This window comes from Populus trichocarpa, chromosome 9, assembly GCF_000002775.5.
Source record: "Populus trichocarpa isolate Nisqually-1 chromosome 9, P.trichocarpa_v4.1, whole genome shotgun sequence".
Taxonomy (NCBI): Eukaryota; Viridiplantae; Streptophyta; class Magnoliopsida; order Malpighiales; family Salicaceae; genus Populus; species Populus trichocarpa.
Genome location: NC_037293.2, coordinates 2,331,510 through 2,353,935, shown reverse-complemented (window position 1 = coordinate 2,353,935; position 22,426 = coordinate 2,331,510). Strand labels below are relative to the sequence as shown.

Sequence of the window (22,426 nt, the reverse complement as noted above, 5' to 3'; positions counted from 1 at the left end):
GATTATTTTTTTTAATTTCCATCCTAGAAATAAACAAGATACGCGCCCGGTGTTCCAACCACAAAATAGCGTTAGCTGGCTTTTAAATAAATAAATAAAAAATAAACTTTATAAATATCGTACGAAAAATAAATCGCATCCCGCATTTACCGTGATATCCTAAAAGTAATTATCCTTAATAATCATATTTTATTATCTTATTAATCAATTTACTTAGATCTTAAACACAATTCCGTTAGGTAGCATCAATCTCTTTGTCGGTTAATTATTGCAGTGTACTATATTATATTTCATCCCTCTAATCTCCAGACTCTCCTACTGCCATCCTTCCTCCTGCTCGGTAAGATATAAGAATAATGGTGATCGCGATAATGGAGGGTGAAATTAGAAAAACTAAAAGAACAAGGACGGAATTATTATAATATTAATAGTAGAGGTACGAAGTATTCGATCACTTTCACACACTTCCCTCACGCGATTAAAAAAAAATCCCGTCTATTATTTAAACTTCCTCCCCCCTCTAGATCTACTGCTGCGCTCACCAAACTTGCTTAACCCCCCCCCCCTCTCTCTCTCCTCTCTGGCCATTTCCTAGTTCAGATTCAAATATGGGTAGCATCACTGGATTAGTGCTTGTTTTAGCCTTGTTTTTATTGCAAATCTCCTCCTCCTCCGCGGAAACACCTGAACAGTCACCATCTCCATCTCCATCTACCGAAGAATCCGCCGCCCCCGCCAATTCACCATTTCTATCTCCTCCTCTTCCATCTCCTTCACCAGAAACTGGATCTCCGTCAGATTCGCCGTTGGCATCCCCACCAGCACCACCGCCTTCAGATCCGGTTCCGTCCGTTGTTCCAGGCTCAGCACCTGCATCAGCGCCGACGGAAGGGAGCGAGATCAATCACAGCAACAATGTGGAAGCAGGAAGTGGGGGTGAAGGGAGTGGGGGCGACGGAAGTGAGGGTGAAGGAGAATCGAAGGGAATGAGCGGAGGGAAGAAGGCGGGGATAGTAGTGGGAGTGATAGTGGCGGCGTGTATGGTTGGATTTGGAGGATTGGTTTATAAGAAGAGACAAGATAACATTCGAAGGTCTGATTATGGTTATGCTGCTAGAAGAGAGATTCTCTGAATCTGAATTATTATTTCTATATTCTTAAATTTAATTCTTTTTGCTCATTATGATTTCTGTATATTGAGGAGGTTACGATTCTATTTTTTTCATCCTTTCTTTTTAGCAATGAATATTAATGTTCTATTATTTTTATGATTTTTATTACTTTCATGATTTACACATTTTTTTGGGCTTTCTTTTCAGTTTATCGCAAAATAGGGGCAAGCCCGAAGAATAATTATAGGATTTAGGATTCTAGCATAATAATAAAAATAATAATAATACATTGCAAAAAAAATATTTAAAAAAATACCACAATTTAAAAAGTTATATATCATAGAAGTCATTTACAATTATATAAAATTACCTAGAGAGAGGGAAAAAAATTCTAGAGTCGCACGAGATAAATTTAATAATATTACTAATATCACTAAAAAAAACCTCATTAAAATAAATATAATAATATTAAAAATTATTAATAATAATCCGAGTGAGTTGCAGAAACTGTTTAAAATTATATTAATATCTTTAAATAAATTTATCTCCTCAAGATTTTTTAATTATATTAATAATAATATCATTAAAGTTTTGTAATGGTTTTTAATAATAATATATTTTTTAATTAAATATTGTGTTGTATCAATTTTATTTTATCATGCTGGAATCCCAAAAACTCTATTTATCATGGACTATAATTCACTTATTTATTCTGTTAAAAAAAAAAAAAAAAGACGAGGCGATGCCACAAGCAAACAGGCATACACCGACCGATTCTAAAAGGATTAAAAGATAGGTATTCTACTAGAGAATTCTCCTCCCGTGATAAGAATTTAAAATTAAAAAGTTTATTTTCTTTATAATTTTAAGTTCGAGTATTATAGTTGCTAATATAATGACTACTAAAGATTTACATGGTCATTAACTTCAGGGCTCATGGAATTAGTTGAGATGCGCACAAACTGACCCGGACACCCACGTTAATAAAAAATAATAATAAAAAAAAAACTTAATAAATTATAAAAAAATAGAAACCAGGTTGCAATTATCTCAAATTTTTTTTGGAAGCCCTAAAAAAATCATATGAATTTTACATAGATAATCCTAGTGTGGTTCCTAGAACTAACTCATTGAATTTGATCTAGCAAATATTTACGATTTTTTTAGCGCCCTCAACAAAATACTGGGACCTTTCCAAACTATCTCCTATTTTTTAAAATTTTATTTATATTTAATGTTTAAGAAAAAAATCGAATTTTTACTAGCACATGTGAAAAATGTTAGCTCAAAATATAAAAATATCAAATTATTTATTTCTATGAAAGAATTATTCCCTATTCTCAACAAGTGAATGGAAATGATTTTTTTTTTTAAAAAAAAAAAAACAAGGTCCAAAAATGCCTGAAAATTGTTGAAATTGTTATATATAATTGAGGAATCATGAAATTGTTGGTGTGTACAAATAGAGGATGAGATACATCATAATAAATTGCATGGAGACTTGTTTTCCTTTCCTTATGGGGACACACAGCAACAGGATAACAATGATGAGATTGCCTTCTTTGTTTATTCCTATCTGTCGACTGAAACCATCAGTTTACTCTTCTGCCGGAGGAGGATCTACCCAGCGGCCATTATCTTTAATAAGCTGGATCAATGCATCGGTGGCAGACTCCATTTCAATTCCACGCTTTACCACCGTCTGAGACCATCAATGCCATCCATCATTCAACATCAAGAACAAACCTCGTACCACATTTTTAACCCTAATCTACTATCATGCATGCCAGCCAACTGCATTCTCGAATTGGGCATGATTCCTTTATCTATCTGAGAGCATGCTATTAATGATTCATCATGGCAAGTATAAAATGGCAGAGTGATGGCTGTTTAAGCCTTGAAGAGTCGGAGAAATATATGCCGAACAGCATCAGTATCATGCCACAGAAACCTTTCTAGTTGTGAACAAGAACAAAATGTTTGCAACAACACTAAAACTTCCAAGCATGGCCTACCAAACGCAAAAAGCAAATAGACTTTAAAGGTCAAAAAACACGTGTCAGCTAAAGAGAAGCCGGTGTTTCAGGTTTGCCGAGGGCCGGGGTTCTATGCAGTACTGAAGTCTACGTTATTGTTTGTTGAATTCATATATTTTAAACAATAGATAGAACATCCAGCCTAAAAAGGTTAAGCTAGTCAATGAACAGGCCAACACGCTTAATAGATAAAAAACTCAGCAGGAAGATGGCAAACTTTAGAGCATCCTGCATAAGTTTAGGCTAGTAGGTTCAAAGATCCATAAACTAAATGATATCATACTCACCTTCAGATGTTAATGATTTAAGTTACTCATCAGCATAGATTGATATGAATTTCAAAGCAGGATAGCATTATTACCTTCCCAACATAAAGGTCAATCTTTCCAGGAGCACCACCGACATACCCAAAATCTGCATCAGCCATCTCCCCAGGGCCATTCACAATGCAACCCATGATCGCGATCTAAGAAAGAAACGTAAGAAGACAAATTACATTTTTTTATCGGAAAATAAGGCTAATCAACATAAATCAAATGATAATTCAATAGTATTGGTTGTTCACCGAGACACCAGGCAAGTGTGATGTCTTTTCTCGTATTTGTGCGCTTATCTCTTGAAGATCAAACAAAGTTCTTCCACATGATGGGCATGAGACATATTCCTGATGAGATTTAAGCAATTCAATTGATTAATAAGACCTTAATCTCTAAGTGAGTCAACACTTTGGTTTTTTTTTAAAAAAACCTTCATACCGTCTTTGTATTTCTCATTCTGCAACCTTGTAATAAGTTGAAAGATGTGTTTCTGAGAAAATCAAAATCCTGGTCTGGGGCTTCTATTAGGACACCATCTCCTAGACCATCTACTAAAAGAGCTCCAGCATTTGTGCCAGCACCAATGACCAGTTCATCCCTGCAAAGAGAAGAAAATAGTATAAGCTAAAACAAATCATGCATGCATCGCATTCAATGAATATTGCAAGCTTCATGATTACCTGTGGATCCCTTTTGGAAACTGAAGATGGTGAATCACGGGGACATTCAAAGCATTTTCTGCAAGATACTCAAATAACCTGCAGCCAAGATAGAGTTTGAACTGTCAGGACTAGGGAGTGTTCACAAGACAGTGAAAAATCCTGTTGCAATTAGAAAATAACACACAAATATATTAAAAAACAAATGAACAATGGAAAGAATTGAAAATAGAGATGAATCATGTTTATCATGTTGAGTCGCTAGGTACACCCTAGGCATTAGTTTGGGTCTATTCAGCAATATAATTAACACTGCTGACATAAATGACCAACAGGCAAGTAGTTGAAGGTTGAAGCAATCAACAACAAAATGGTTTAAGAAAGAAGGCTTCACTCAGGCAAACATTATCTGAATGTAGATGTACTGATGGCTTGGTATTATCTTACTGCTTCAGTTAATGACCATATTATAAAATTCAAGTGAAGAGCAGTATTACCTTCTTGCTGTATGCACTCTGCCAATCTTGTCTTCTGAAAAGGGTAGATCATGAAGAAGCATCGTGGCATCAATGTGTTTAAGAATTTCCAGTTCTTCATAGGGCTCATCACCACGCAAAGACACAACCAAGCGTGTACCTGAGAGGTAAAACTCAAAAGTTTTCAATAAAATTCAGCACAGAAAATAGAATAAATGAAAACATTGAGCATAAGAAACCAACAATGTGACAATTGCGGAAAAGTGGTACCTTCTGGCAAAAGCTTGTATGCCCCAGTTGACAACTCCTTAAGGTTGACAAGAACCATGGCATTGGGTAATGGCTTCGTTAGCTGCTCTGATAAAGGAGCTATTACCCCCATACTAACTTCTATCAGCCTTTTGAGCGCTAGCCGCTAGTCATGATACAGTATAAATATCACGTTATTCTGACTGTCTAGTAAATTCATCTAATTCTAAAGTTAGGGTTCTTACAGCATCGTTATCATCCACCGGTGGGAGCTCTCTCAATAAGATTGAATCAACTGTTGCCAAATCCTAAACAGAAATATGCATGCCAATAAAAACAATTATGGATTCAGAAATCATCTTCAAGACACTAATCTTTCAATGCAATAGAATTAGGTCAGAACATACCTTAAAAGGCATCCCAACAACAAGCTTTGCGGCAAGTGACTTGTAGAGAAGTTCAGGCGCCTGGAAAGAGAAAATTTTCAATAAAACCCTTCAAATGCTTCCCTCCAAATTAATAATGTAAAATTTGGGGAGAATAGTAAAAGGAGATATAAGGTAAGAGTACTGCTAGGTGGTTACTTTCAACTGATCTAGAGAAACTGACATGAGCACAGAGCCATCACGGTGCAGGACACCTCTATAATCCACCTCCTCACCCTGTAATTAAGTGAACAATCAGCTCTAAAATCATGATCAAATAAATAGCTAACGAATGCTAAAATTTCCATAGAAATTGAAGGACAACCTCCTTTTGCATTGGCAATTGACCAGATCGGCGCTGGAAATCAAAGTAACGCCTGTACTTCTCCTTAAATGGTGCCTGGTTGAAAAAATTCCTCCAAAAGTCAGCTAATAAGATTTCATATGGACAAATTTACAGAGCATAATTGTGTTAATTTGCTAAAGTGCAGCATAGAACCTACCACTCCTTGCTGAATTTTGGCTGCTCTCATACCAAGATTAGCTAACTTTCTGCAAGGATCTATCTCCTCTTCTGGTGGTTCTGTAAGTGAAACCCTGATTGTATCACCCAATCCATCCTGCACATTCAACAGAGTTCCTGACTTCTACAGCGATCACACCACACATAATGCCTTCCTAGTGATATGATATTTAACCATAAGGAAATCAATTTTGATGAAGTGCAAGCACATTCACAACATAAATTTCCATCTTAAAATAACCTACAAACTGATACATTTTAAGCAAAATGCAAATGAGTGTTTGAAAGCTGAGAAATTTATCAGAAAAACATATCATTAGGATTCTAAAGGATCCTCCATTTTGTAGAAATAGTAGTTTGGCGTTGTAAGGGTACCTGAAGAAGAGTCCCAATGCCAATTGCAGATTTCATCCGCCCATCTTCACCTTCTCCAGCTTCAGTGACACCCAAGTGTAATGGATAATCCCAGCCTTGAACATACATTTCTGCTACAAGTAGACGGTATGCCTGGACCATGACAACTGGGTTGCTTGCTTTCATTGAAAAGACAAAATTATGAAAGTCTAACTTCCGACATATCCTAGCAAACTCAAATGCTGATTCAACCTGTTTGATACAAGCCATTCAATATGATGATACTGTGTTTAGAAGTACAACAGATGGAAGAAAAGTGCTAAACGTTATGGGAGCAAATAATTTTTCACCATTCCCCTAGGAGAATCTCCATAGTAGCTCATTATACGATCTGAAAGACTGCCATGGTTTGTCCCAATACGCATTGCCCTTCCATATTTCTTACATTTCTCAACCAATGGAGTAAAAACCTGGCACAGTAAAAAATAGAACACAAAACCTCAGGTAAAGATAACTACTATATACATATTTATATTCAAATGCTTAAAATTGAGAATCCTGTCTTTACAGCTTAGAGTTTATGATTTGGTTAAAGTAGAACTTTCAGCAGAGACAGACAGAGCTAACAAAACTTGTCTCATTTCCAATTTGTTGACCACTTCACTTGGACATACTTGCCACACAACACTTCACTTGTTTATCACACTCTTCATGGCTAGACTTGGACCCATGTTGGCCATTTTGCCATGATATATAACTCAGCGGGTAAAATAGGTTAATTTGGCAAGGATCATCTACAGATTCATACTTCTTATTCAAAACTTTTTAAGGGTGATCATTTTGATAAAGGAATGGTCTGACCTTCTCAATATGCTCAAGTTCTTTCTGATAGTCATCATCTGTGTACTCCAGCTTCTCAAACTGAGCTCGCCTATCAGCTGCAATGATGGTATCTCAGTGAATTCAGAATAGCTGCATTCATTACCAAAAGAAAAATGGAAGAAGGGCCTGGTGGCTTACCAAAATTTCCTGGGTTGACACGAATCTTGTCAAAGCATTCAGATACTCGCAACGCAACAGATGGAGCAAAATGAATATCCGCAACCAGAGGAATATTGTAACTGCATATATACAACAGTTAGTGAAAAGGTTGACCCACATATAAAACATGGATGGAAGGTTCCTTATGGTCTATCAGACCTTTTATTTATTTGGAAAAAATAAAAAAAACTTTACTTTTTCTGCACGAGAGAGTTTTTTATTTCAAAACATGCATCAGCTTCTCTCTTCCCTTGAACTGTTAGCCGAACTATATCTGCTCCTTTGTCTGCTATTATCATCACCTACCCAAATAAACAGCAGTTAATTTAGTGATACTGCTAGGAAAAAAGAAAGCAATCCTGACAGACATGCTCTATCAACTTGAAGATCGAGGTCTTTCATCAAAATGAATTGTACTGAGAGATCAATTAGTAACTATTTTCAACAGACAACCAGATTTGTTTAATACCAGATCCAGTCATCATATCATTTTCAAGATGGGTCTATACAAATGACTATAGTTATTTGTTTACTGAACCATGGGTTTACGAGAGACTTTTTCCTTCTTTTTATTATTTTTTAAAAAAGTACCAGAAAAGAAGAGAATCACAAGCCAGTCTTTTAAACAGAAGTCGAAATTGGAAGAGTTACCATGGTTGGTATCCCTTGCTAAGCTGGAAGATCAATAAAACACCAATGGTTCAATTAGAAAGAGTTGAAAAGAACCTGTTCAACTGTCGCAGCAACATCCTTAGTGTCAGTTGTAGTCATAGTTTGAATCCGTATAGGATGCTCACTGCCAAGAGGCACATTTCCCACCATTACAGTACGTGTTTTCCTCCTGACAGTCTTGTTAATGGATTCACAGTACTTTTGTCTTGGGACTGCATTCAAATAAACAGCAAGCATCAGAGATGAAAATTCATATCCGACATGAAGAACCTAAGATTCCGAAAAAGAAGGCGAAGAAAAACATTAAATTTTCGCTCAATTAAAGTTTAGGGTTATCTTTACTAACATCCCGAATACATAAAAATCTGGTCTTTATATTTTCTGTGCATATATATCTTGTAGCACTAATCATATTCGATTAACAATAACATTAAAAACCAGCATAAATGCCTCAACTCATCATTTCTGATCATATAAGCAATCAAACTAATAAAAAGAACCCAGATTAAAAAATAGGAATCATACAGTACATGTGATGGTTTGTTTTAGTACCTAATAGAGAGCTCCCTTCTGATGCTGGTTGAAGCTCAACAATATCACGACCAGTATTGGAGTTTCGGATCATTGAAATCTTTTTTCTACCGGATTTAATCCTCTTTATATCACAAATTCTCACAAAATCCATGCTTTTTCCGAACCCTAAGCCTGATTCCTTCATCTGTAGCCCCGAAAACGATGCCGGTACTGCCCCAGTAGCCATTTCCACCTACCTTCACAATCATAAAACAACACAAGTCTATCACATGAGAGAGAAAAAAAATATTCCCTTCTTTTTCTTCTGTTTTTTTGCTGCCACACAACTCACACACAACTTACGAGTTTCAAATGGGCAACGTTTCTTTTCTCTTCTTTTCCTTCTAGCAACTTAAACACTAACTGAGGAAGAAAAGGGAAAGGGAGAAAAAAAAAAGATTTCAAGAACCAAAATATTGATCAGAATTCTATAGCGAGTGAACTTAAAAGCAAAAGAAGGAGAACGATTAGGCAAGGTGACAGTTACCTAAAAAATGACCAGAATTTAAGGTTCGATGGAGAAGGACCTGGACTAGTGAACTAGTGGTGGTAGAGAGTTCCCAAGGAGTTGAGTCTCTCTGCCTGTGTTTGAGGATTTTGAGAAATTTACTTCATTTTTATTGCATTTTTTTTTCCTGTGTGAAAACAACAGCAGAAGCAGGTACCATTTATCATCACAGAAGTAGACGACAAATATGAAAATAATGCATGATTTTTCCAAGAATTTTCTCTAACTTACCAAATTATATTATGTTCCCAATATTCTTTGTATTTTATCTATTTTTTATTTTTTGTGGATGTTTTATTTCCTTGTTTAGAATGATTTTTCTTGGATTTTGGACCGGATTGCATTCATTCATCCATGTGTTAAGCACTCATATATAGAACATGAACGATTTAATGGGATTTTTTGTCCTTGAATTATTAAAGTTGTGGAATATTGAAGCATTTACTATCAATTTTGTCATTAAATTATCATGTTTTAGACAAATATTGTCCCTTTACTGTTCAAATTAGAAAAAAAAAAACATGTTCTAATTAAGACATGATGACACAGATTAAGAAATTAGTTGGGTATTTTTCAAGTGCACGAACCAGACAAGTAAAGAATCTTTCTGAGATCGTTTCACCATATTCCCTGTGGCGGCATCACGTCCGACCACCTAACCCCTCTCTGTGTATTACAGGCGCTGCAGTTGGTTTTATAAATTTTTTGTTTTTTTTTATTTTAAATTAATTTTTAGATTATTATATATTGATTTTAAAAATAAATTAAAAGGTATTATTTTAATATTTTTAAATAAAAAAACATTTTAAAAAACATCTTTCATTCTTTCATTGTTTTCTCAAACACCCATATAATATTTTAATATATTTTTAAATAAAAAACACTTTTTATATATATATACTTCAATCACGAATTAAGGAGGTCAATCTGAGTACACCCAAGTGAACTTAATTTTTTTATTTTATAAAAAATAAAAATAATATTATTTTAAAAAAATTACTGAGTTATTTTTAAATTAATTGAGTTAAGGATCAATCTAGATTTTTTTCTAAATTATATTAAATTAATTATTTTTTACTTTTACTAAAACTTGACTCCGTCTAGACCTGAACACGCCGATCAACAACATGCCGGGTGGAGTTTTAAAACAGTGACTGAGACTAAATTGGTGCTGTATTTAGGAAAAATTAAGAAATCTTACTGATTAGTACACGCAAGAATTCAACTCAAAAAATAATAAAAAGGAGCAAACGCCCACCCAATCTCTTAAAATCATTCACCACTCATGTATGTCATGGCTCACTATGCTACAGTATTAATATGGAAAGTATTTATGTGACAGCTCTACCAATATGAAAGTCAACATATACTGTTGACCATCATATTCATTGACTAATTATCCGTGCATGGATAGAAGATGGAGTAAAAGCTTCCACGAGACTCTCGTTTCAGATGTGTGACGAGCTACATGAAATGGGTTTTGTCATGGGTGAATTATTTTACTTTTTATAAAAAATTATATATGTAAAATTTTATTAATTTTTTTTATAGTTTAAAAAATTTAGTTGATTAAAAAGTTTATGGATATTCAAATAAACTAAGAATTATATAAAATAATAAATAAATAAGAAATTATTAATGATATCTAAAAAAAAAAAACTTGAAAAATCAAGAGATAGATATAGATCACGATATTTAATCTTGAAAAATAAAATATTTACCTGATTATATTTGCTAATTAATTAAATAATGATAGAAATAGACAAAAATATTAAATTGATCGAATAAAATAAAAAGAAAAAAATAACATGAAAGACCACACATATTAAAAATATCAATATTTGTTATTTTTAAAAACATAATTTATTTATACAAAAGATAAAAACAAAATCATAGATGAATTAGAAAAACTTCTACAAAAACTAAATGTATAACTAAAAAATCATTATTATTTAAAAGAGATTCTCTAAATAAAATAAAAGAAAATAGATATTAATATAAATATAATTAAGTTTTTTTAAAAAAACATTAATTAAAATAAAAAAAATAGAGAAAAAAAGAGTCAGACATTACTAGACATGGCAAACCAAGCCAACCCACTAACCCATTTCACAAGGGCGCTCCTTTTCTGTTTTAATATGTGTCTGGGAGTGGACGACATGTTATCCATTTAAAAAAAAAAAAACAACACGTTATCTATTCTGTTTAGATTTTAGTCACAATAGTAGCTAGAAATCAAGGTTTATCTTCTTTTGATCTAAAAACTTGTTTTTACTTAAAATACCTATAAAATATTTTAAAAATCATGATAAATTTATTCCTGATCTCAAAAAATCTAAATACCAAAAAAATAAAAATAAACTCAACCTAAAATAAAAATTCAACCCTATTTCACGTCTATTTTCATGTACAGACAGAAGTTTGAGTAAAAGCTCCCACGAGACTCACGTTTTAGATGTTTGATGACATCATCGCTAAATTCATGTTTCACGTGAAAATTGCAATAGCCCACCCCCCGCCCTCCACCCTCCACGGTCCAGCGGCGGAAGGATGTCACATGAATCACGCCATTACTGAAAGCAAAGCAGCAGTCAATGAAATTAAGGAGCTTAATTTGTGTTGGGTGATAATAATAACAAAAATCATCTACGTTCTCTCAACATTAATGGTGTTTTCGAGACAACTTGTACCCAAGAACATATTCTTAAAGATGTATTCTCCATCATATTGCATATTAGCCTCGGGATTAGGGTTTAAACCCAGAAAGTTAAGAGATAAGGTAAATCTTCTTAAGCACTAGGCCAAGTACCAGCACCATAGAGTTCTTGAAATCAAATTCCATATGAACAATTTGGTCACAGTTAAATAATAACAAATTAAATCCAAGAGTTACTGCCCCTTCTTCCTCAATTATTTCTTCTAAACCGTCTTTGCAGGCCTGCAACAAGCCAGTACTCGGTTCTCATGATCAAGACCCCAGGACTTATCCCACTCCTGCCTGCAGGTGCTCCAGGGATTTCTTCCACGACCCTGGCTTCAGGACAATCCTCAACGCATGCATGCAAGACTCACTAAACACCAATCTGCGCTGCTAATTAGTAGATAACAAGCGACATAAACATCTTCGTGATTTAGGCAACTGGACAACCATATATAAAGGAGCAAATGCATTGTTAAAAAGTTGACATCCCCTCCTATTTTAGTAAGAGGATGTCTGACAGAAGTGATTGTGAGCACACCAACACAGTTAAGAAACTAACAGCAAAGAAACCGAGTTAAATTCATTCAAGTAAGACCCAATCCAATATTTAATATCTCCACAACTTCGCAATGTTACTACCGTATTAGAAAATAATATAAATTATATTTTAAAATTTTATCAAACAAATAATTCTTAAAAATGATATCAAAATCTTGATAACCAAATAGTCACGAAATTAAATCTTACCATTTCATTTTTTTTCTAATTAACATTAATTAATAACACAAAATAATATGGATATGTGTAAATTTCAAGCTCTTAATAGCTTGGAAAAACTAAAAATATGCTAAAAAATAATATAAATTATATCTTAAAGCCTTACTTAACAACTTAAATTTTTAGGTTGAAACTCTGGCTCATGTAACAAACCATGATCCTACTTCAGGATATATCACAATTTACAAAGCCACTTAGCTTCATTTAGACACCATCTAAAGCACTATGCATTTTAATTATTCCTAATGAGATAAAAATTTAACTCCCACGTAAAGTTTCTGGATTTTCCACTTCATTCGGCTGGAAGTTATGATGGCCTCTAGTTGATGAATTTGATGAATTTACAGCTCTTTGAAATGGGCCTGGTCCAGTAATTACTTGGGAACTATGCAGCTGCCCATGTTGTGCGTGCCACCTCCTTCTCCATCTCAAAAACTCAACGAGTATGGAACTCCCACTCATTGCTACGCCAAATCCAGAAAGTGTTGCAAGGAGAATGGCTAGAACTGCTTGCACATTGACCTGCATGGCATAAAGCAACAAGAGTGGAAAGCATCTAATCAGAGGACCAATACATAGAGAATATCCAGTGTAAGATCACTTAAACTTAAGGTTCAAACAAGGTCAGAACTCAAGCCAGGACAAAATCTAAATTTCAGTTATTTGTAGACTTTCCTTTGATCTAGGGATGAGATTTAATGCAATAACAGAATCACATTTTCAACACAATTTTCTTTAACTTATTCCAGACCAGCTATGAGAGTTGACATCAGAAAACAGCTAGAAGTGATTGCACATCAAATCCTATAATCTGTTACCAAAACCTCTAGTCAACAAAACCTTCAATCCCAAAGAGCTATATAATAAATTTAGCTCCTTATTTAATCTTTTCCGGGACATTAAATGATTGCTGTAGACTGTAGTGGTGGAAGAAGTAGTTGTTGTTGTTGTTCTTGTTATGCTTTGAAAGTGGGATGTGTGTTTTGGAAATGATAGTAGATGAGACATTACTCACCAAAGTATAGAAAATATGTGCAAAGAGAACGACCAGGGCAAATTGAATTGATGCATAAACCCAAACAAATCTTCTCCTTACTGCACAGAAAAAGCTAAAAGGTGAGAAGCAGAAATTATATAAATAAGTAAGAAATCTGTAAGGAAAGATTTCCATGAACATTAGATTTCCAATCGAAAGTTTTGTAGTGAGAAGTTGCTGCCATAATATTTGAATCTACAAGGCAAATAACTTCCTTGATATGTGTGTGCATGTGTATATGAGACCAAGCAGGTCAACCTAGCAAATCAAAGTGGTAATATTACACCACCTGTTATTGTATTCCAATTCACAGCAAGTGATTTCTGCATGTAAGATCTTTCCAGTACTTATGGATTCAAACCTCATTTTTTTTAGTACAACCAGCTTACCCATAGTTGATGAGATCATGGATGAGAGAAGGGCCAGCACACAAGAAAAAGGAAGGGATACAGCAATCGCTCCCATGCCCATCTTTTCAACCTTTAAAACAAAATGCATTGAGAAGGAAGGAAAAGGCAAAATTTGACAAAATTGGGATGTCAAGAGGCTTTTCTTACCAGGAGCTGCTCAAGAAAACAAAAATAGATAAGCATGCTAACAATGACAAGCACAGGCACTTCTTGCCAAACCCTGATTGCATATAAACTGGTCAGTCTCAGGTATATCAATCTAGATTCGATGTGAAAATTAATTCAAAACTACAGTTTTGAGTTTACAATAAAATTAGCCATGATAAAGCACTAAAAGCACAAATCTTAAAACAGAGTTTGATTAGGAGTGCCTGCAGGAATCTGAATCCTGCCATTTCTCAGCCATTACAGGAATCATAACTTCATTTTCTAAGGTATGAAGATATACCAGAAATTTACTTGCCTGTATCCATTAACATCTTCCTGATTAGCTCTACTTGCTCCAATAGTTCTAGAACAGACACCTTGCATTCGTAACAAAGTCACAGGCAGGTTCTGAACCTCTTGCTTGCAAACATCACAGATCTTGTTACCTTTGATGCTAAACCATTTTACAGCACATTCTTGATGGGCCAGAGCAAGTTCACCTTTGCAGCTGCACTCCATCTTAAGGGTCTCTCCACCTTCACACAATTCAATCAAACAAATTCTACAAACAGCCTCTTCTTCGGGTATGTCCTCACCATCAACGTCATTGCTTTCTGTATCATTGGACTAGAATAATAAATTTGTTGATAACGACAACAGGTACTGGACAATGCAGAGTACAAAAGTAAATATCCTATTTTTGCGTTAGAAAAGACATTCAAAATATATATATAAAAAAAAAATTAACTTTAGAAATGCCGGTGTGTAATTGAGGTTTTGCTTGTACTCCCATCTTCTCAAGATCCAAGTTTTCAAATCACTTAGCTCATGGGGAATGATAATGGCTATGATGTTTATTGATTGCAAGGAATGAGGAAAACAAATCATAACAACGAAGTCCAATAGCCACTAATTGTTACAACACTTAAAAAATTATGAACCACATAGAATGATTGTGCTAGTGCACATACAGGTATGTAGCAAGTAGCAACTCTCGATGGATTCAAAAGTGACAAAACATAAATCTAAGAAGTTTCAGATACACAAATATGCAATGCCCAGAAGCACAAGCACAAGCCCATCATAAAAAATAAATAATGGCAACATACCAGCATCAACACTTGGAGATGCATTTGTTATTGTATCTCCTTCCTTCACTTGAGGAGTTGAAGGAATCATGCGGAAAAAAGAGTCCATCCTCTTTATGCTTCTTTCTTTATTATTAACAGGAACCGAGAGTGAGCGAAATATCTGCCGCTGGGTTCCTTTCCTCTGCAAAGACATTTATCAAATGAGGACAGAAAATAATGAATTTAAAGTTGGCAAAGAATTGAATAACCCAGAAGATGCTGAAATAATTCGTGGTGGTTGTGTAGGGAACTAAATTAATTGATCCATTAGTATATGCTATCTGTTAAGGAACAACTTAAGTAAACCCACTCCCTTGCTCCTTAGGATCAGTGGAACAAGAAAATAACTATATCAGATAAGCAAGCTATATTCCTAAAGTTAACCAACATGCATCATTTAAAATTTTGAAGGCCGTTAAGGCAACCAACTAGGTCACTTTATCCATTCAATAAACAAAAACTTACACTTGAATTAAGCATGCCACCAACGCTTCCCCCACGTGCAGACTCTGCCTTAGAATTTGCAATTGGCGTCACGGGAAGTGATGATGTTTGCTTCATCCTAGGGGTGAAGATCCTTGTAAGTGACAATGACCTTGAGATTGAAGGTTTCTTCCGTGGTATAGATGAAGCATCTGGAGCTAGGGTGGCAGCTTTTTCAATATCTAAAGTAGAATTTCGAGACTTGAAGCTTAGTTTAGGTAACAAACTTTTTAAGGATGATTTGCCTTTTGATGAAGAGGGGGCTGGGGAACCACTGGCTCTTGCATCCACAGAACTAGGTGTCAGGAGAAAATTTACTTTCCTAGGAGATGGACTAGGTGTCGGGGGCATCCTGATTACAACAGAATCCCGCGAGGAGTCTTCCAATGTTCTTGAGGGTATCTCTAGAAAGAGATTTCTCCGCTTCCAATGTTGAAAAGTATCAGTTTCTTCAACTATTTCTATTGAGTGTTCAACCTGGGAAGAAAAAAAGAGAGAGCAAGATAATAGAGCAGTGAGGTGGAGAATATGAAGAATGATCATACAAAAACTGACAGTTCATTTTTCTTCTTGTAAACAGAGTAGCTAGTCAGCCCAGGGTCATCCAAGTGTTTACAAAAGTCTGTTATTTAACACCCATGAACAAGCGCACGTGCATGGACACGCGCGCGCGCGCGCGCACAAAAGAACACGAAAAAAGATGCATACGAAAAGCAAGTTGAACTGATAAGAACAAATGGCCTAAATAGCTTCCACAACAAATGGTTCATCGTTTAGATTTTCCTTTTTCAGTACAATCCAGAGAACTATAGCTCCAAACCAACATAGCAGCTCTACCCGAATCCCCATCCACCTCGTATACCACCATAGCTAGCCCCAGGTGGATGGCTTGTTGAAATTTGGAGCAGCCCCCCTTCATGTTTCCGAAAATATAGGTGTACATAGGCGTTTGATCTGCTAATACTTTTAGTTATAAATCTATTTGTCCTAGGAGAAAACACAAGTGCCTCTCACATACTTATTTTAATGGCATGATCTAAACCAAATTACATGACAATAAAAGAAAAGGCACAGCAAATAAAGAGAAGTAAAATCAAACACTAAAAAGAATTGACAAGAACAGTATTATCAATATAGAGAATCAAAATCAAAGACCAGCTTGTTTACACATGGATGATGATGACTGATTTTTAATTTTTATTTCTTCCTAAAGAAAGATTACAATGAAGAACTTGATCCAAAATATAGCAAACAAAGAAAAACTTATGAGAGAAGAGATCAAAGAGAAAAACAAAAACCTTAACCTTGCCAACTGCTTCTTGGCTTGAACATACACCAACACCTTGTTCCCCCTCATTCACAGGCTTCTCTTGATTAGTTCTCATTATATTACTGTTATTGTTAGAGCATGAGAAGACAAAAACAAAACAGCCCAGAAGCTCAAAAGTTTCAAGAACACAAAAAGAAAAGCTCAACGAAAATGGGCAGTGGTGGTACTAGCTTGTTTCTTGAGAAGTGTGAGAAAGAAGTTGAATAATATATTTATATATAGTAGTGGAATAATAAATGAGTTGATGAGGGGAAGGAGAGGGGGGAAGAAGGGGGATGATGGGTTCCCCATCAAATCACAAATTCTTTTCATTTATGGCAAAGCAAAAAGAGGCGGTCGGGAGAGTGGCCTACTGCCACTCCATTCCCTCTCTTCCAGCACGCTTGCACAATACCCACTCCAGTGCGCGCGGACTCTTTATTACATTTTTTTGTTAAGTCTTGCTAAACCTACCGTACCCAACTCCTGTTCCTCTCATGCTTTTTGCCCCGTGTCTTTCTGGAAATTCATACTCTTGTCCTCCTCTGTGTTTCAAATTTGTTGGAAAAAGATTGAAATGCACTTTTTTTATATAGAAATGTAAGAACTAATTGATTTTTTAAAAAAAAAATGCAAACAACTGCTGTCAAAGTGACTTGATCGCAAGAATAATGGGTATTTAGAAATCCAAATTAACTTAAAATCCATGAATATTCATAGAAACCAACTTGAATAAATAGTTTTTAAAGAATATTTTGAGTTATATTGAACAAAAATATAAATATTATTAATTTCAATATGAAACTTAATTTCAAATATATGTAAAATATTCATATTTTTTTATTAAATGAGATTTATTTCTATCTTTTCCAAAATCCGATATACTCAAAAATAAAAAATTTTGGTTATTAAATTATAATTTAATCAAATGTTGATTCAAATAACTCTTTTCTTCAAAATAAAAAAAAAATATATATATCTTAATAAATACCTCTGAATATCTACAAGAAATCTTCTTTTGGGGGATTTGAGGACCATCATATAATAAAATCAGTAATTTTATAGAGAAAAAAGTAATAAATATGTTAGATAGCATTAAATTTCAAAAACAAGGTTGTTCTTATGTTGAATATAGATGTTTTTTTAATGTAAAGTTTTAAACCTTTACCTAGATAGTTCAAGGGATATTTATAGCTCATGAACCTTTTTATTATTAGTTAAGGGGCTGGAGAGTCATTTTACATTGATAACATTAGTGAGGGATAAAAATCTCTTATACATGCATTGATAAGGGGAAAAGTAATTGGGCTTAAGACACTTATTGGGCCCATAAACATTATAATGTATTATTATAAAAATTGAGGCTAGGGCCCATAGGTGTTGGGCACATGCCTAGCGGTTAGTGTACACTGCACGAGCCCACAAGGTTTTAGGCTTGGTTATGCAACATGACCCCTTGAGGTACTAGGCACATGCCCAACACCTAGGCTCGGGCGCGTTATCTGAGTTCAAAGAGCGCTTGATATTGCCCCATGATTATTCTTGAAACCTATTATGGGCTTGTGCCAAAAGTGAACATCTTTCTATCAAATATTAAAAAATATCAATAAATATTGCTCTATCAGTAGCCCTTTAAGTCGGTGTGGTATTTTTACCGAAGAGACTTGAAAAATATATCCATTTTCTTTAACAGGATTCTCAATATTTCTTCATATAAAAAATAGTAGGGGCATCTCAAGACACTTCATTAGAGTATTTGCAAGTGAAATGACATTGTAGTTGAAAGAGCGCTCATCTTGGTTGGATGAATACCTGGTGGAACACTTCATGATAGTATTAATTACCTCATCAGGGATTTGTGAGGGTGGTGACATGTGTCACCAATCCAGCAGAGGATGGGGAAGACCTCCAACTATATAAGACCCCATTCACTTCATTTCAATTCATTTGGAGTCTATCTCTAAAACTTCGCTCTAAACCATTGTGTGAAGATGAGTAATTGTGTGGAAGCATTTAGTTCGTGTGAGATGTGATAACTTCTTGGAACAAAGTAGATGTCATCTTAAGGTGACTTACTCCTCCTCAACATTTTCCATTCAAAATGGCCACTAAAAAAAGGAAACAGGTAGCATCTAGTACTGACTTTATATTTAGACCATGACAACTAGAAACTAGGGGTTCTAGTGGTGGACTAGGATCGATAGGGCATGGATCAAGGACTAGAGGGTTGGTGTCCGCTCACTAGGAAACCTTTGGTTACCCAGGGCTTTTAAGGATAAGGGGATAGTACCCTAACTACTAAACATATACCCAAGGTCAACTGCCTACAAGGAAGGGATTATCTAGCCCAATTCCCTAGTAGATCAAAAAGGTTTAGTAAATAATCCAGGGGTGCTCGTAATGGTTTACATGAAATAACAGCCCTTATACCATGTTTGAGTTAGGATATACCTTTTCTCTATGAGGTTTATAAGGGATATGTTTTTCCACTATAATTTATGTGTTAGCCAACTTCATCCTAATAGATTGGTATTAGTCAAAGCTTTTCAAAAGTATTTTGCAACTATAGGGGTGAGCCAAACCTAGATATATTTAGATATTGTTATACACCAAATCGTTGTCCTCAAGGGGGTCATGTTGTTCATTGGTTCTTCACCTTTATCGGTCACCCTAAAAGTCCTATAAAGAACATGTCTGAGGGTAAGATCTCTAATGTGAAGGATTGATGTGCGAAATGTTTAATTGTAAGGAGTAACAAACAGCCTATCCCAGGCCAAGTGCAAGAGTTGTGGGGTTACCTTTATTTTTAGAGAACTTTTCATCTAGATGCCAATTAAAAACTAAGTCTTGGTAACTTTAACCGAGTGTGTGTTTAAATATGGCGAGGTCTTCCCTTCACTATAACATCAACTGGTTGGCTAAAGGATAATACCAGGTGAAGAGGTAAGGTATGTAAGAATTTATACTTTGTATAATTTGATATATTTATCACATTTTAACTTTGTTTTATTTTAGATTCATAGTCTTAAGGGGAGGATAGTGAATGAAGTGTTAAGGTTGAGGGGACATCCAACTCTTGGATTGTAGGGATGGAAGAGATTCGTCAAGAGATGGATATCACTACTAACACTAAGTCTCTATGCTAGCTTACCCCTTATTATGAGAAGTCAATCACTTACCTCTGGGGGAGAAGGGAAATTGTTTCCCCTAATGTTCTTTTCAAAGCAACTATGAGGGCTAGAGTGAAAAAAATAAGAGTGTTTGCTTCACAGGGTGATGTGAACCTCATGATCACGTAACCCACAATAAAGATTGAGATCTGATCCTGGAAAGCTAAAAGAGGTTTGATATGTGTGTGACACAATGAAAACCTACCCCAATGCATCAATATTATTGGAATGAAGTCGAATGACGCCACAAAACTTGTTAATCTTTGATAAGTCAGATTCAGCTCATTCAAGAACCAAAGAATGGTAGAATCTCTCTCACGCGTCAAACTAAAAAGTTCATAAGTGTTATACATCAAAGGTCAGTGAAACTTAAGCTTACAAGAGTTTAGATGCTTCTAAAAAATTAACCCTAATAGATCTACCCTTGTGGGCTGAATTGATCCACTTACAAAACTAACTCAAAACCTATACTAAAGCCCAAACCCTGATCCAAACAAGTCTTGTATCCTAGCTAAAAAAAAAGTATTAATTAAACCCAAAAAAGCCTTAGGTTATAGATGAAATAATAAAAATATAACTTACAAGTTAATTCTTTATGCTGTTATGAGAAGAGAAGAAGAAAAGAAAATGATACAAGCCTGATATAAAGCTTATTTATAGCCTATAATGCTGCCCAATTATCTTAAAAACTAATTTGTCATTAAATACCACCAGCTCACATTTCCTTATGTAGCTAGGGTGAATAAGGAATCCTCATAAGCAAAGGATTTTGAAGCATTGATGAATCATTGTCACATTTGAAAATTATGTTGTGGCCTATTAAATATCCTTATAGAACTAGGAAATCTAAAAAAAAAAGAAATCACATCCTGGTAGGAAAAGGATCATTACCAAATAGAAAGTTCACAAGTCAAAAGGAAGTAAATACTAAAATTTATACATTTTGTTCTGACCTTTATTGCAATGCCTTTTGAACTTTGATTCACCTAAAAGTTTTTCCCAACATAGAAAAATACCTCTAGAATCCAACAGTTTGATTTGAAGTTATACTCAATAATGTAAAACTAGACGGTATGAAATTTTAACATAAAATTCGATTATGACCTTGCTTGGATCATATCACAAGGGCTTTATTTTGTTGATGGAGGAGTAACACCCATGCTCGTGACTTGAAACCATTTTCAACGCCTTCTTAAGTGGTAAGAGCTGCAAAGGATTTTGTTGAGGTTCCTATACCCCAAGTTGTTGTTAAGGGTTTTACATCCCAGATTGGACTGTCTAATCCTAGAGCAAGTTCTTCTTATGTTAGACCATGGATTGGCTTTGCAATTCCTTCTCTACTATCCTTGTCTAAAGAGGAGAGGAACATTTTACAACACTTTATAGGGGAAAATAACATTGTGTTGGGATCTGATGGCATAACAATGATGGATATGATAAACAGGTTATAGGATCTCTCTTTTGATGTTGATCAACTATCTGATCAGATTTTTACTCGTCACCTAGCTCTTATTGGGCAGCTTCTACTCCATGTGAGCACTTCATCTAGTATACCTCGTTATATGTACTTGGATCTTATTTTTTATTATTAATATCATTGTTTTATTCAGAGTTCCCCATTGAATGCCCATCCTCGAAGATGTTGGACTACCAAAAAGGCTCATATAAAGGCGACCCTAGCTTGATTAAGAGGAAACCAGGAAGAAGTACGAAGCCTTTATGAGGCAAAACTAGAAACTTAGTTAAGGGATATAAGGGAGGTCTATGACATTTATGTCCATGATTCTCAAGAAGTTGAATGAGGATAAAGATCATCAGGCTTCTAAGATGAGTGTTGCCCTGGAAATAGTTTGTTTGTCTAAGGAGGCATCATCCTTCCTAGTACAGTCCTATTGGGTTTTAAAAGTAGAGATTGTAGCTTTGAAAACCAAGATGGCTATGACTAAGGCTGAGGCAAGGGCCTCTAAAGAGGAATGTGCTCATCTGAGCGTGTTGAGGTACTTGTATGATGAGTTCTTGACAATGTTTGGGGGATCTCAAGCCTTGGATATATTTATTAGATATAAGATATTTCAGGTTATGTCCAACCTTCACTTTTATCATCTGTTGAGGGGAATAATAATGGACTTCTTAGTGGCCTTCGACCTAAACGTTGTTCCTGATTTTATTGACATATATCCAACTTGGGTGGTTATTGCAGCTTGTTGTAACTTGGCTAAGAAGCCTGACGAGTGATAAGAGTCTCTCAATCGAGAGCGATAGTTTTTAGGAGTTACTATCCTTAGTCTCATGGGCTTTCTATGGTTGTATGTAAGATA

The 22,426-nt window shown here is 35.0% G+C and overlaps 3 protein-coding genes across 6 annotated transcripts; 1 reads left to right on the top strand and 2 right to left on the bottom strand.

Moving 5' to 3' along the window:
* The first annotated feature begins 529 nt into the window (after positions 1 to 529).
* On the top strand, positions 530 to 1,268 carry LOC7489338 (classical arabinogalactan protein 10). The gene has a single exon (XM_002313477.4). It carries the CDS (start codon positions 609 to 611, stop codon positions 1,131 to 1,133), a length of 525 nt encoding a protein of 174 aa, XP_002313513.1. The 5' UTR covers positions 530 to 608; the 3' UTR covers positions 1,134 to 1,268.
* A 1,242-nt stretch (positions 1,269 to 2,510) lies between these two features.
* Positions 2,511 to 9,090, bottom strand: LOC7489339 (4-hydroxy-3-methylbut-2-en-1-yl diphosphate synthase (ferredoxin), chloroplastic). Of its 3 annotated transcripts, none has more exons than XM_006378905.3 (21): positions 8,925 to 9,090; positions 8,741 to 8,800; positions 8,417 to 8,634; positions 7,919 to 8,076; positions 7,388 to 7,494; positions 7,172 to 7,272; positions 7,013 to 7,089; positions 6,502 to 6,621; positions 6,173 to 6,403; positions 5,778 to 5,894; positions 5,600 to 5,674; positions 5,434 to 5,511; positions 5,257 to 5,316; positions 5,095 to 5,157; positions 4,871 to 5,015; positions 4,622 to 4,760; positions 4,146 to 4,223; positions 3,904 to 4,063; positions 3,714 to 3,812; positions 3,510 to 3,614; positions 2,511 to 2,814 (listed from the first exon to the last, which is right to left on the bottom strand). In XM_006378905.3, the coding sequence occupies exons 3-21, from the start codon at positions 8,622 to 8,624 to the stop codon at positions 2,710 to 2,712; spliced, it is 2,226 nt and encodes a 741-aa protein (XP_006378967.1). In that variant the 5' UTR covers positions 8,625 to 8,634; positions 8,741 to 8,800; positions 8,925 to 9,090; the 3' UTR covers positions 2,511 to 2,709. The 3 variants fall into 3 exon arrangements, with proteins under 3 accessions (XP_006378967.1, XP_002314268.2, XP_024464645.1); XM_002314232.4 differs by having other exon boundaries at positions 8,417 to 8,630; XM_024608877.2 differs by lacking the exon at positions 8,741 to 8,800 and having other exon boundaries at positions 8,925 to 9,086.
* Positions 9,091 to 12,489: 3,399 nt separating this feature from the next.
* LOC7491134 (uncharacterized) lies at positions 12,490 to 17,363 on the bottom strand. Of its 2 annotated transcripts, none has more exons than XM_024607987.2 (8): positions 16,928 to 17,363; positions 15,612 to 16,106; positions 15,126 to 15,288; positions 14,333 to 14,630; positions 14,017 to 14,089; positions 13,849 to 13,939; positions 13,439 to 13,518; positions 12,490 to 12,945 (listed from the first exon to the last, which is right to left on the bottom strand). In XM_024607987.2, the coding sequence occupies exons 1-8, from the start codon at positions 17,012 to 17,014 to the stop codon at positions 12,682 to 12,684; spliced, it is 1,551 nt and encodes a 516-aa protein (XP_024463755.2). In that variant the 5' UTR covers positions 17,015 to 17,363; the 3' UTR covers positions 12,490 to 12,681. The 2 variants fall into 2 exon arrangements, with proteins under 2 accessions (XP_024463755.2, XP_052311964.1); XM_052456004.1 differs by having other exon boundaries at positions 16,934 to 17,363.
* Between the last annotated feature and the right edge of the window lie 5,063 nt (positions 17,364 to 22,426).